The 14,263-nt window shown below is 44.0% G+C and overlaps 1 protein-coding gene across 4 annotated transcripts in view; it reads left to right on the top strand.

The window, feature by feature from the left end:
- Nucleotides 1-13,776: 13,776 nt before the first annotated feature.
- The window catches only part of LOC141052853 (serpin B4-like), a 58,161-nt gene continuing 57,674 nt past the window's right edge, over nucleotides 13,777-14,263 (top strand). For 2 of the 4 annotated variants that reach the window (XM_073550161.1, XM_073550159.1), the window contains exon 1: nucleotides 13,777-13,849. In XM_073550161.1, coding sequence (XP_073406262.1) covers nucleotides 13,778-13,849 — 72 coding nt within the window. In that variant the 5' untranslated portion in view covers nucleotide 13,777. The remainder of the gene's footprint in view (nucleotides 13,850-14,263) is intronic. The other 2 variants (XM_073550160.1, XM_073550158.1) reach the window with 1 other exon arrangement.

Below are 14,263 nucleotides of genomic sequence, written 5' to 3'. Positions count from 1 at the left end.
GAAATTGGGGGTGGGGGTGGAACAGTTAATAATTTAAGAAAGAATAGAGGTACAGAGAGATACTTAAAGTGCATGTATACTAATGCCAGAAGCCTCGCCAGGAAAATGGAGGAATTGGAGTTAATGTTGTTGGAACATAATTATGACATGGTGGGGATATCTGAGACATGGCTGGACGAGAGCCATGACTGGGCGGTTAATTTACAGGGCTATAGTCTGTTCAGAAATGACCGTACAAATAAGCGAGGGGGAGGCATGTGTTTATATGTAAAATCATCCTTAAAACTCATCCTGCGTGATAATATATATGAATCTAATGAAAATGTAGAGTCCCTGTGGGTAGAAATAAGGGGGGGGGGGATAATAAATTACTGATAAGGGTTTGTTATAAGTCTCCAAAAATAATGGAAGCAACAGAGAATATCCTCATAAAGCAAATAGATGAAGCGGCGACTCAAGGAGAAGTCTTTATTATGGGGGACTTCAACTACCCTGAAATACATTGGGGAACCGAAACCTGCAGTTGCAGCAAAGGTAATAGGTTTTTGACAACTATGAGAGACAATTACCTTTCACAACTGGTTCAGGACCCAACAAGAGGGGGGCACTGCTAGACCTAATATTAACCAACAGGCCAGACCGCATATCAAATGTAAGGGTTGGGGGTCACTTGGGTAATAGTGACCACAAAATAATAAGTTTTCATGTATCCTTTAATAAGATGTGTAGTAGAGGGGTTACAAGGACACTAAACTTCAGGAAAGCAAATTTCCAACGGATGAGAGATGATCTTGGTGCAATTAACTGGGACGATATCCTGAGACATAAAAATACACAAAGAAAATGGGAGACATTTATTAGCATCCTGAATAGGACCTGTGCACAATATATACCGTATGGCAATAAACATGTTAGTAATAGGAGGAGACCACTATGGTTAAATAGAGCTGTAAGGGGAGCGATAAGTGACAACAAGAAAGCATTTAGAGAATTAAAGCAAGTAGGTAATGATGAGGCATTAAATCAATACAGAAAATTAAATAAATTCTGTAAAAAGCAAATCAAGACAGCAAAGATTGAGACAGAATCATTGCCAGAAAAAGTAAAAATAATCCCAAAATATTCTTTAACTACATAAATAGTAAGAAACTAAAAAATGATAGTGTTGGTCCCCTTAAAAATAGTCTGGGTGAAATGGTGGATGAGGAAAAAGCCAATATGCTAAATGACTATTTTTCAACAGTATTTACACAAGAAAATCCCATGACTGATAACATGATCAGGGATAAAAATTCTCCATTAAATGTCACCTGCTTAACCCAGCAGGAGGTACGGCGGCGTCTAAAAATCACTAAAATTGACAAATCCCCTGGCCCGGATGGGATACACCTCCAAGTACTGCAGGAATTAAGCACCGTCATAGATAGACCATTATTTTTAATCTTTAACGATTCCATAATAACAGGGTCTGTACCACAGGACTGGCGTATAGCAAATGTGGTGCCAATATTCAAAAAGGGGACAAAAACTGAACTTGGAAATTATAGGCCAGTGAGCTCAACCTCAACTGTTGGTAAAATCCTGGAGGGTTTTCTAAGAGATACTATACTGGAGTATCTGGAGACGAATAACCTCATGACCCAATATCAACATGGGTTTATGAGGAACCGTTCCTGTCAGACTAATCTGATAAGCTTTTATGAAGAGGTAAGTTCCGGACTGGACCAAGGGAATGCAGTGGACATGGTATACATGGACTTTTCAAAAGCTTTTGATACGGTGCCACACAAATGGTTGATACTTAAAATGAGAACAATGGGGATAGGGGAAAATATGCGATGATCCAGGGAGCTAGTCTGATTGCCGTATGTGGAGTCGGGAAGGATTTTTTTTCTCCAATGTGAAGCTTTACTGTTTGCCACATGGGTTTTTTTTGCCTTCCTCTGGATCAACATGTTAGGGCAAGTTAGGATAGGATATGGGTTGAACAAGATGGACTAAAAGTCTTCCTCTTCAACCTTAATAACTATGTTACTATGTTACATGCAAATCCAGATCGGGCGAAAAAATTACAATATCGTCAAGGTATACCACAATAAACCTTACAATACAATCAGAAAAGATATTGTTCATAAAATTTTGAAATACTGCTGGGGCATTGATTGACCCTAAAGGCAGGACAAGATTCTCAAGTGGGTCTTCAAATGCTAATAGCGCCATCTTCCACTCATCACCCTCCTGGATGCATATAAAAATTATAAGCCCCTCAGGGATAAGTGGATCTGGTTAGGTGTTTTTAACCATAATTTTGTGTAATTCACAAAAATGAAGGCAAGGACAGTCATAGATCCCCATCTTTCGCTTTAAGAAAGAAAAATCCAGCAGCTACTGGTAAGGAGGAAGGAGGGATATGACCATTTTGTACATTTTCATTTACATATTCTTTCATGGCACCAACAGTATCATGCATTGACTGTTGCTATTTTATTATATGTAATAATTACTCCCTATTCATGCACCCTGATCTATATATTTCTAGATATGCGCCCTTTTCGTATTTTATTTTTATCCACCTGTTACCTGTTTTGATCTTTAATAAAGCATTTTTTACCCCTGACTATATGGACTTATTTCATTCGTTGTTGCCTCTTGTTTTTTCCCACATTATTTATTCCAATTGTTCCTAAGGGTCCCGTTTCACATAGTGACACACCAGCGATCCCGACAATGATAAGACCTGTTAAGGATCGCTGGTGCGTTGTCACACAGCAGCTATTCTGAACGATTCCATCCTGCGTCCCTGAGTTCTGCGTCGCCAACGAGGTCATTTGTCGGCGTCAAACACAGCAATGCATGCTGACCAGCGGGACGCCGACGATGAAAAAATGGCCCAGGAGATTCGAGCATGATCAGCGATATCCAGCGGGGGGTCTGGTCGTCGCTATGTGTCACATGTAGCGAGATCGCTGGCGAGATCGCTGTTGCATCACAAAATCGGTAACGCATCAGCGATCTCACTAGCGATCTGACTATGTGAGAAGGGGTCTTTAAGCAGAGCAGAGGATGTTTACCTACAGCTCAGAAAAACAACGTATCTTCCCTATCACAATACGAAAGAAACCTTGTGTTGTCTTTTGTGCTGGCACAGACAGACATCACTCATGGTCCTGCACCACTCCTTGTGCCTAGGGGGGACTCACTATCTGCTTGTCCTATCTTATGCACTTGGGAGAATGTCTAAGAAAGAGAAATGACAGTCTACATTTCTTCTGGGAACCTAAAGTGAATCCTCTCTTAGACTGAAGTCTATATTTCAATGGAGGGGTATGATCCTGTTGCAAATAAAAACGCCTGAGGCTAAGGGGCGGAGTGCTCAGTCAGAAGGCCAATACATACAACACCGAGTTTTTGCTACTGTAGTCCTATATAATTACACACATAGATTTACAATTTATTCTACACAGCAGCAGGTTTATCCTTTATATTTATTGCCACAGAGATACATGTTATTTCCTTTGTTTTTTGTTATTATCACATTGGACTGGCAGATTCAGACCTATGCTGGAGATGCAGTGCTCCCAAAGTTACGCTCTCTCATATATTTTGTTTTTTTTCCACAATATAATACCCTTTTGGACTGAAATAGAGCTGTCATTGCATGGAATAGGCTTAACCCCTCTACGACATGCGCCGTACAGCGCACGTCGTTTCTCTCCTTTTGTTTTGGACTCCGGCGTTCAGCCCACTTCAATCTCTGACAGTGGCATTTAATGTGATTGCGCCTAAAGCACATCACTAATCCCGCCCATTGATGCCCGTGTCACATAACTGCGGGTCGTGGATGGGTTGGTATGACAACCCGGGGTCTGCAGCGTGTCGCCCAGCGGTCGCCGCTCATAACAAGTGAGCATTTCTGCTACACACAGGTGATCTGATCAGAACGTATCCACAGCAAAATGGTATCAATAAAAACGTCAGCTCGGCATGCAAAAAAATAAGCCCTAACCCAGCCCCAGATCATGAAAAATAGAAACGCTATGGGTCTCGGAAAATGACGCAACTTTTTTTTTTTTTAAAACAAACGTTGGACTTTTTTTTCACCACTTAAATGAAAAAGAACCTATACATGTTTAATATCTGTGAACTCGTAATGACCTGGAGAATTATAATGGCAGGTCAGTTTTAGTATTTGGTGAACATGGGAAAAAAGTCCTAAAAACAGTTGCTGAATTGCACTTTTTTTGCAATTTTACTGCACATGGCATTTTTTTTCAAATTTTCCAGTACACAATATGGTAAAACCAGTAAAACCAAAGGTGTTTGTCAAAATTACAACTTGTCCTGCAAAAAAACAAGCCCTCATATCGCCATGTTGATGGAAAAATAAAAAAGTCATGGCTCAGGGAAGAAGGGGATCGAAAAACAGAAACGCAAAAACAAAAAAGAGCTGCGGCGTGAAGGGGTTAATCAAGCACACCTTGAAACCTGCAGAAGTTTGCTATCACGTCATTTCAGAATGGTAAGCTAAAATACATTTGATACATCGTCTCGTGGAATTTTCTGGTTAGGAATCACATACACATTGACTTTTCCTTAAATTGCGTACACCTTGGACCAATAAATCACCAAGCTTGCTAACCAAAGCCATACTTTCAACACCACACCCAGTTAAAACATTCCATACTCCACCCAACATACTTTTAATCTTTCACTTGATGCTCTCTTTTGGATTCTTTGCAGAGTCCCTCTAGTCATGCAACCTTCACATAATTTTGTCTTCTATCATCCATCCTCATTTGTTTTGGACATGCCCTACTCTGTAATTAATTGTTTACATAGTTTGATCTTACTGCCTTGTTCGTCTGTTAGACCTCATTTATACTTGAAGTCAATGTTTATTGCCTCATAATATATTCTTTACTTGATGTATGTTACTTATTCTTTAATAAAATAAAGAATCCTTAAAAAAAATAACACATAGTGATCCTTAAAAGAACTCCCAAAATCCAGCAGGGAAGACAAGGCAGGTGTCCAACAAGAAGCGGCATATGGTCTCCATTATATAATAGTCTATGCACTGGTACCAAGATTTGGCTGCAGCAGAAAATCCTAGCCCTAAGTTATAAGAAACAACATTAACACTTTTACCTCCCTCTTGGGATCAGCCCTTTAGTTGGATAGAGGTGCTCTCAATTCATCCCTTAAACAATTGTCACATTTAACTAAAAGTTTTCAAGAAAGTTGTGTATAAGTCAGGCCCACTGCAGAGAGAAACAATGGTCAATGCCACCCCCCAAACACACACCCACAGATGCTGGACAGAAAATTCCAATGGAGAACCTGGTCCATAAAGACAACTATGGATAATAATTGTTACATGCATCTGCGCACCTTTGTGCACTCATGCATGCTGTATCTAGTCATTTGTTGTGGCTTGCATTCATGAGCTCTAAATACCCTTACATTTCAACAAGTCAGAGGACTTTGGTTCATTAAATATTTCTTCCTCGTCTGTTCTTTGTACTGCTTTATGAATATGGATTTTCCGCTGCGTGCAATCATACACTTACACATGAGCTGCAGAGCTACCCTTTTTAAAGCTCATGCACTATTGACATTCAACAGCGTTCGGTTGCTCGGTCTTTCAAATGTCCCCTTCTCATTCCCTATTCCCATTATTTTGCTATTGCAGTGGGGAAAATAAGTATTCAATACACTGACGATTTTGCTAATTTTCCCACCTGCAGGAATGGAGAGGTCTGTAATTTTTTTGTAGGTACACTTCAAATGTGAAAGACAGAATCTAAAAAAAAGAAAAACAGAAATCACATTGTATGATTTTTTAAAATAATTAATTAGCATTTTATTGCATGAAATAAGTATTTGATACAATAGAAAAAATAACTTAATATTTGGTACAGAAACCTTCCTTTGTTTGCAATTACAGAGGTCAGACGTTTCCTGTAGTTCTTGACCAAGTTTGCACACACTGGGAAGTACTGAGTTTCATTTCCCTCTAAAGATTTTCTATAAGGTTTAGGTATGTAGACTGGCTAGGTCACTCCAGGACATTGAAATGCTTTTTAAGGAGCCACTTTTTAGTTGCCCTGGCTGTGTGTTTTGGGTCTTTGTCATACTGGAAGACCCAACCAACACCCATCTTCAATGCTCTTACTGAGGGAAGGAGGCTGTTGGCCAAAATCCATCCTCCCTTCAATACAGTGCAGTTGTCCTGTCCACTATGCAGAAAAGCACCTCCAAAGTATGATGTTTCCCCCACCATGCTTCACAGCTGGGATGATGTTCTGAGGGTTGCACTCATCCTTATTCTTCCTCCAAACATGGTGAGTGGAATATTGATACAAAAAAGTTCTATTTACACCTTATCTGACCACATGACCTTCACGCATGTCTCTTATGGTTCATCCAGATGGTCACCATTGAACTTCAAACAGGCCTGGACATGTGCTGGCATGAGCAGGGGGACCTTGCGTTCCCTGCAGGACTTTAATCCATGACGACGTAGTTTGTTACTAACGGTAGGGTTTGAGACTGTGGTCCCACCAATCTTCAAGTCATTGACCAGGTCATCCTATGTAGTTCTGGGCCGATTCCTGACCTTTTAAATAAACTCTAAGAGGTCTGTGAGAGACAGAACTCTTGCTGGTTGGTAGGTGATCAAATACTTATTTCATGTAATAAAATGCAATTTAATTCAAAATCATACAAAGTGATTTTCTGGATTTTTTTAAAGATTCTGTCTCTCACAGGTGAAGTGTACCTATAATTAAAATTACAGACCTCTCCATTCCTGCAGGTGGGAAAACTTGCAAAATCAGCAGTGTATAAAATATTTATTTTCCCTACTATATATGTGGCGCTCCTGGGGGTCCAGTTGCCACAGAGGTATGGCACCTCATCCAGAGGTGGGGTACTCCCATCTCAGGTATGGAGGGGACACTACCCAGTACCCACACACTAGCACCCAACACTAGACCTCTCCAGGCCAGGGAGGGACTAGGTAGAAGGTGTGGGTGGAGAAAGTGGAGAAGGGGATGAGCTTAAGGGAGTGACAGTTAGAGTTGTGTAGTGAGTTGGAAAAGGGGACTGGAGGTGTGAGGAGCTCGTCCCAAGACTAGAGAAGAGTGAGAAGAGAAAGAATGGGTCCTAGGGGCAAGGGAAGTGAAGAATCCAAGCCGACTGTAGTCGGGTGGAGGGACCAGGTCGCAGTAGGGGACCGGCCCCAGACTAGTGGAGAGACTGTAGGACTCAGCTATAAAACCGGAGACTGTAGTAGCTGTATGTGCAACAGCCAAATCCACACACATTCGCTGAAAAGGCAGCCAGATAGGATCAAGGGGACCAAGAGGACTTCGCTCGACAGGATCTGAGGCTACTGGCTTGGGACACTGTGTGTGAGGCACAGGGCAGGAGAGGCAGGAGCCAGCGCAGTGAGACGGCCAGAGAAGGAACATCAGAAGGGGGTTCTGGTACAGTGTACCCCAAATTACCTGAGAGCTGGCTGGGCCACCGACCTGGACAAAGCACCCCAGCTGGGGATTGTAACTGGAAGAACTGTGAGTAAAAGTGTGAACACTGCACTCCACTGTGTCCTCCTATTTATTTTACAGCGTCATCTGCCTTGCACTATAACCACCACCATCACATTTTACACCATAACTGTCCTGGGGCCTAGCTCTACCCGTGGAGAGCTGTACCAACTTTCCTGCATCACCAACTGCCCCAGTGGGTTTGAACTTCAGCATCAGCCATATTATCATTGCCGAACACCACGAGTGATGTCACAGCTTAATCCCCTATAAACGTTCCTCATCTTTATTTAATTGTACGTCCAGGGCCACAGACTGGGACACTGCTGCCGTGACATCCCCTGAAGAACTGACCGGCCCAGTATTGAGTACCCCCCAGCCCTAGCGGTTGCCACAAATTTAAACACAGGATTTTCAAACATTTGGACTTCTTTATCCTGACTAGGCCACAAATCTGGGTGTTGATATCACATGGTCCTTCTTTTCTCTGCTGGGTCCTTCCTCAGATCCCAAGTCTATCGATTTGGACTCATTGGTTTGGGTCTCCCTCCCAGGGCTGTGGGGTACCCGGTACCGGGCCGGTGTCAGGGGGATGTGTCACAGCAGCAGTGACCCGGTCCGTGGCCCTGGGCACCCAATATCGATGGCGGTGATGTTAATAGTGTAATAGTTTATTCGTATAGTTCGTGACGCCACCCGTGGTGTTTGGCATGGGAGATGTTAAGCCAACGCTGCATGCAGATCCGCTGGGACTGATGATATGTTGCGGCAAAGATGGTGTAGCTCCCCACAGGTGGAGCTGTAGCCCCTGGGCAGTGTAGGTGCAATGGACGAGGAGAGGCGCAGAATGGTATAGCTGCTGTGCTGGAGGTGTTAGCGACGAATGAATGGAGGACACCAGGGCTTGTAGTTTCAAAGCTTTACTCACAGTTCGTGGTACCCACTGGTGCCTGCCTCCGTGCTGTGTCCTCCGGGGTAGAGACTCAATCAACCTCCCGGGCAAGTCAGGGTTCTCCTCTCCAACACTCCGCCAACATGTGCCTTTCCTGAACGACTCCTCTATTGCACCTTTTAGTGAGAAGAACTCCAGTTCCGTGGTTACTCTGAAGTTCCTCCTGTCAGATGTTCCTAGAACCTTACTTGTATGACAGACAGCTGTAGCCCGATCAGGGACCTCCTGGATCCCGGCTCTCTATCTGTGTTGCTGTTGTGTCCCAAGTCTTAGATGGGAGTAGTGCATTTACAGCCAACTACTCCACCGGTGTCTGCTGCAGAATCATAAGTGTCCATACAACCTCGGGGACTGGGCCCCGGCCTTACGCTGAGAACCTATAGGCAGGGTTCCTCTTCCAACCCACAACTCCTCTCTGTTCTCCTACTCCTTTGTTCCACGCTGTTCCTTCTCTCTCTTATGGAAGCTTAGGTTGCAGTTCTACGTCTTTCTCCTTCTCTTCTCTTTCCCGTGCCAGCTGGCTCAGATCACTGAGGCAGCTGCAGCACTCTTTCTAAACTGAACTCAAGCTGAACTCAAAACTAACTTCAGAACTGAACTCCTCTCGCCTGACCTCCTGTCAGACTGACCTCCTTCTCTGGGACTCACCCGAGACTGACCTGCAATTCTAAACCTTCCCACTCTTTTATATGGATCTCCACTCCACCCACCTCCCAGCACATCTCGTGTTACGAAGCAAGGAATCACCAGAGGTGCTCTGCTACCCTCTAAGCATGAGCCGCAATGTGATCAGTGCTTAACTATCCTGCATGTGGGATGCAGGTGTTGGAGTGTGGAAAGGAGTTCCCAAATTACCTAGACGGTGGGGCACTACCCCTTAGGAGAAGGTGCAGTACCTCTGTGGCGACTGAGCCTCAGGGGCACCACAGGTTTTCTTATTCTACTAGTGTATTTGTTCCATTAAATATAAATAGGACATTGTTTTCTTCTGTAAGGCTAGTTTCACACTAGCGTTTATTCCACGCAGCGCACGGCGCCACTAAGCCCCTCCCCCTGCCGACTCACTGCCCGCCCCATCCGGCCATTGCCACCTACTATCGCACATGGACGCTTGCGATCTGCGCACCCCATCTTTAGCATAGGGTGCGCAGATCGTGCGCTGGCCGTGCGCTAGTAGGATGCTAAAGATAGGATGCACAGAAACTAGCCTTACTTACTTGCAGTCATTATATGTACATATAGATCCTGAATCATCAAAATATTTAATCACCGCTTGAAATTTTTTGATAATTAAATTTCAGTGCACAGGTGCTAGATTGTGCCCTGGGTCTTCTCACTGTCTGTGATTCCCTGGCCCCTCCGTCAGCCTCCAGTCTATGAATGACCTGCCTCCTCTGTTTGAAATCTCAGCAATGACCTGTCATTCACAGACAGGGGCAGGCGGAGGGGCTGGGGAATCGCAGACAGTGAGGAGAAGACCCAGTGCACAGTCCAGCCCCTGTGCCCCAAAATCTAATCATGAGTAAACTTCAAATGGTTATTAAAAATTAAAAAAGAACCAGAAAGCAGATTTCTTCCCCAAAAGTATCAATTTAATCAGTTTTATAGCCCATCACAGCCATGTCTTTACTTTACATTACAAAATTTGTCCCATATGAGGTAGGCCACCACCTCTCAGTCCTGATAAACAGCATTCTAATATGCTGTGTATATGCTCTCAATCTGGCCTGCAGGACAAGAAAGACATTTTATAATACTCACCTATAGTGCAGTCGGGTCTGATGGTCATCCCTGTCTTGATCCAATGCCTCCTCTCTTCTTGCGATGCCATCTTCCTTCTGGGCTTTGTGTGGATAATGCATCCTACATCATCCACACAGTGTCCCTGCATTGCACTCCTGCGCAGGTGTACTTCTCTACTGTTATTAACAGGTCACCGAGGAGGATGGCAGGAATAGGCTAGGCCTCCAGGAAACCAGAAAGGTTGGTAACTTAACAGATTGAAGACCCCTAATCCTAACAACACATCTAACAGTAGCCGTGGAGCGTACCTACGATGCCCTAGACACCTCGACACAGCCAGAGAACTAACTAGGCCTAAAGCAAGAAAGGTGATATCTAAACTGCCCCAGAGTAGAACCCCAAAGAAATAGATAGCCCCCAAACATATATTGTCGGAAAGACAAGATGAAACACAAACGCAGGCAGAAAATAGACTGAGCAAATGATGAGGCCCGAACTGACTAGATAGGATAGGAAAGGAATGACACTGTCTGCAATCATGCAAAAACCCTGAAAAATCCAACACGACTGATGTACCAAAAAACACTGAGGTCTTACGACCTCACCCCCACTATACCAGCATTCTGGTATGAACTGGAAGCAAAGCAAAAGAGACTAATATAACAGGGGACTGAACAAACTGACACAAGCTGTAACATATGGAGTGGGGTCCAGCACAGCCCCCAGCAGGGAGCACGCTGAACCCTCACAACAAGCAGAAAGAGGCAAAACCAGATCAGATGCAAAGGATTAGCAAATAAACAACTTAACTGAAAAATGCAGAATCAGGGCAGGAGACATCAGACCTCAGAATGCAAAGGAAAACTAATCACCAGCAGGGATTGAAGGAAGCCTGCTGACTTAAATACTCCAATCAGTAACCCCAGATCTCCAATCATCATCATCAGGTGGCAGACCTCTATCAATCTGGCCAGCTCCACTACCCACAGTAACCAGAGGGAGCCCTGACCCAGAAGTAAGAGAATTCACAACACTCTGCCCTGAATAGGGCAGAGTAAAGTACTGCAGTGTGCATGCGCCAGGGCTCTTTGTTTTTTCCTGCATTTGCACACTGCCATACTTTCTTCTGTTCTGGTCAGGGCAGAGAAGTATGTCTGCACAGGAGCGCAATGCAGGCACACTGTGTGGATGACGTAGGATGCATCATCCACACAGTGTCCCTGCATTGCGCTCCTGCACAGGCATACTTCTCTGCCCTGAATAGGACATAGTAAAGTACTGTAGTGTGCATGCGCCAGGGCTCTTTGGTCTTTCCTGTGCATGTGCACTGCAGTACTTCTGTTCTGGTCAGAGCAGAGAAATACGCCTGCCCAGGAGGGCAATCCCAGGGAGACTGTGTGGATGATGTAGTTCTGCCATGCGCTAGTATAGACTATACTTGCTATGTGTGAATGGTTACGGATGTATGATTCTGGTGACTGACTCATTATAAAACCCCTTCCCTCTGATATTACGTATGTGGATAGGGAATTAGTTTAGCAGTCAGCGCCAGTCAGTGGCAAGCCTTAGGCCACTGTGCACACCGCACCTCTACGCTAGCGTCCGACATTGCGCGTGCTTTCTAGCTTTGTGTCCTACGCCGCGCTGCAGTTGCAGCCCTTCTTGGCGCTCACAGCAGCGATGACGCACACACTGTAGGTCTAGATGCACGCAGCTCCTCTGTCTTAGGTCATGCTCCTGTGGCCAGATACCGTGTGTGCATTTTCCTGAGGCCTGTGACACTAACAGGCTCAGCGTTTTTGTATATTTATATTGCGGCGCCTCTGTGTGTGAACAGAGCCCACTCTGCGCACTTCGGGTGAAGTTGAACCCGTGCGCATTATACTGCCATATTGCTCCTCTGTCATTACCTAGCAGCAGTGTAACACCTACTGCACGGTGGACCCCGAGCGGCGAACGCACTTTATTATTTATTTTTATTTAGTGCGTTCCGCCATTCCTAACACAGTCAGCTGATGCATCATGTGACTATTAAAAGGATGGTGGGAGTGGTCACCACCCACATCAGCTGACCAGTGTAAGGCGGTCAAGGGCTTCACCCTGAAAATGTTGATGTTGTTATATATTCTGTGTGCAGTATGCATGTTGTGTGTGTGTGTTTGCATCCACACAACATTAGTTAGATAGTTATGTGTAGTATTAGAAAAGGGCCACGAGATGGGGACACTGAGCTCAACTAGTGAGAAGACTGCTGAGAGTTAACTTAGAGGAGTGGCTAGACAGGAGGAAAGGAGATAGTTTTCCATCCAATAAGTCAGTTGAGCCTGGGTTAGTGACACAGGACAGAAGTGAAGAACAGCGGAGTGCCTACAGCAGTAGCCAGTACGTAGTGGTACTGGAAGCCTTGCAGTCAGAGACTGGGGACTGTTAGGCTAGAGAGATGGAAGAAGGAGTCTCATCGGTCCAGTCAGCTAGTAAGGGAAGAGTTGAAATGGCAACCCAAGCCAGTCTATTGATTCCAGCCCGTGTATGGAGAAGTGCAAGCCAGGGAGATCCATGGGTGAGCCCCCTGTGGAAGTAGCAGCTGGAGTACGGTGGCTTTGTGGAGAGTCTAGTGAGCTGCGAACCTAGGAAACATACAGGAGCAACAGTGCCGTAAAGGGGTGAGCTGTAATGGATAAGTCAGGTACCTTCGTGGGCTGAAGTCAGGCTCTGGAAGAAGGGAAGTGTTCCATGTTCATCGTGCTCCATGTGATGTGTCAGCTTGTCTGTGTGGTTCATACGTGTGAAGTGAAGGAAGAAGTAACGTACTGCTGTAGATGAAGATGTATTGCTGTTACCGAGTAAAGAGTCCTGTAGCCTTGTGGACATGCTGTGCCCTGAAGAGAATAAAACAGAGTTGTTAAATTGTTTCCAGCCTCTGTCTGCAGTCATTTGGGTCCCCAAAGTGATCAGCATACCGGAGATGAAACAGCCTCCAGCACAGTGAGTACCCCCCCTGGCGGCCATGGTATTACACCAGCAACAAAGCAGCTGCCAGCAAGAAAACTGACATCAACCTACGCTAGCCCAAAAGTAGAAACAACCTTTGAATTAAAGCATTACCAGAGCTTTCACGACTAAAAAATTAATTGTGACAGATAACATAAAAAATATATTTTTATAAAATAATTAAGATGGATCAAGCATGTGCACCACCACTCAATTTAATGTCTATTATCTGCTCTGCTGTCTCCAGCAGTCCCACACTGATGGATAAAGCAGAGATGTACATGCACATTCAACACTTTATTCATAAGAGGTATTGCAGAGCCTCGTTCTTGGAATTAGTAGGGGCCTCAGTAGTAAGGCTCTCTCTCAGTAAACAGAAAGTTAAATTTAAAAACTTGGCAAAAACCCTTTACAATTTTTATACTCTGGAAAATTAAAGAATTCAGAATTTGGAAAGTACTGACATGTCATCAGCTTAAGGGTTCTTACATTTTAATTGTGTTTAAACTGGCATAAAACACATTCTCTGGGTGTGGTAAAGATGGCTATATATTGGGCAGCTTGTGCTGTCTTGCACAACTGGATCATTCTATATTCAGCATTTTGTGGGAAGGTAAATATAATTTTCATTTCTTTCAATGTAACCAAATGTATATTGTGTGTGGATCTAAAAACAGTCAAACTTTGGCTAAGTTTTGTCAATATGTAAATGTAATTTAGATAAATATTAATTTAAGACTACCCTTACCACTGAAAAAAAAAATGTTATTTCTTTATTCATTTTACTAAACTATAAGTTATTTATGCAATGCATTCTAAGGCCACATTCACACGTTTAGTATTTGGTCAGTATTTTCCCTCAGTACTTTTAAGTCAAAACCAGGAGTGGGTGATAAATACAGAAGTGGTGACGTGTTTCTATTATACTTTTCCTCTGATTCTTCCACTGCAAATTTTGGCTTACAAAAACTGATGCAAAATACTGACCAAAGAATATCTTGCTATGCACATCATCGTTGCTGCACAG

The sequence above is a fragment of the Dendrobates tinctorius genome, unplaced genomic scaffold (genome assembly GCF_039654945.1).
Source record: "Dendrobates tinctorius isolate UK_male_01 unplaced genomic scaffold, ASM3965494v1 ptg000163l, whole genome shotgun sequence".
NCBI lineage: Eukaryota > Metazoa > Chordata > Amphibia > Anura > Dendrobatidae > Dendrobates > Dendrobates tinctorius.
This window is presented reverse-complemented; position numbering and strand designations above follow the sequence as displayed.